We start from the raw sequence: 330 nt of genomic DNA, 5'->3' as shown, positions 1-330 counted from the left end.
TATATATCACAGTATTTAGTAGCTAATTTTTTTGTATTTATGTAACATAGTTAATTTTAATAATCCTTATGAAATATAGACATACTTGTTAATTTTGTCATATGGCAGTTGGTGCTTGAGTTATTTGGAAAGCATTATTTTGGGTATGATCCTGAGAAGTTAACTGAGAATGAGAAGGTACCACAATCTTTCATCAATTTCTTCGGTGATGGGCTTCTGTCAATTCCCTTAGATATCCCTGGCACCACATTCCACACATGTAAGAAGGTAATAATGAATGTCGATATCTAATCTACAATAAAAGTAGGTAAAAAAATTAAATATAGTTTT

General features: G+C 30.0%; 1 protein-coding gene across 1 annotated transcript in view; it reads left to right on the top strand.

Moving 5' to 3' along the window:
• Nucleotides 1-330, top strand: part of LOC107636894 (cytochrome P450 87A3) — a 7,528-nt gene that overhangs the window by 5,286 nt on the left and 1,912 nt on the right. Inside the window, exon 3 of the mRNA XM_016340365.2 lies at nt 109-267. Coding sequence (XP_016195851.1) covers nt 109-267 — 159 coding nt within the window. The remainder of the gene's footprint in view (nt 1-108; nt 268-330) is intronic.

This window comes from Arachis ipaensis, chromosome B04, assembly GCF_000816755.2.
Source record: "Arachis ipaensis cultivar K30076 chromosome B04, Araip1.1, whole genome shotgun sequence".
Taxonomy (NCBI): Eukaryota; Viridiplantae; Streptophyta; class Magnoliopsida; order Fabales; family Fabaceae; genus Arachis; species Arachis ipaensis.
This window is presented reverse-complemented; position numbering and strand designations above follow the sequence as displayed.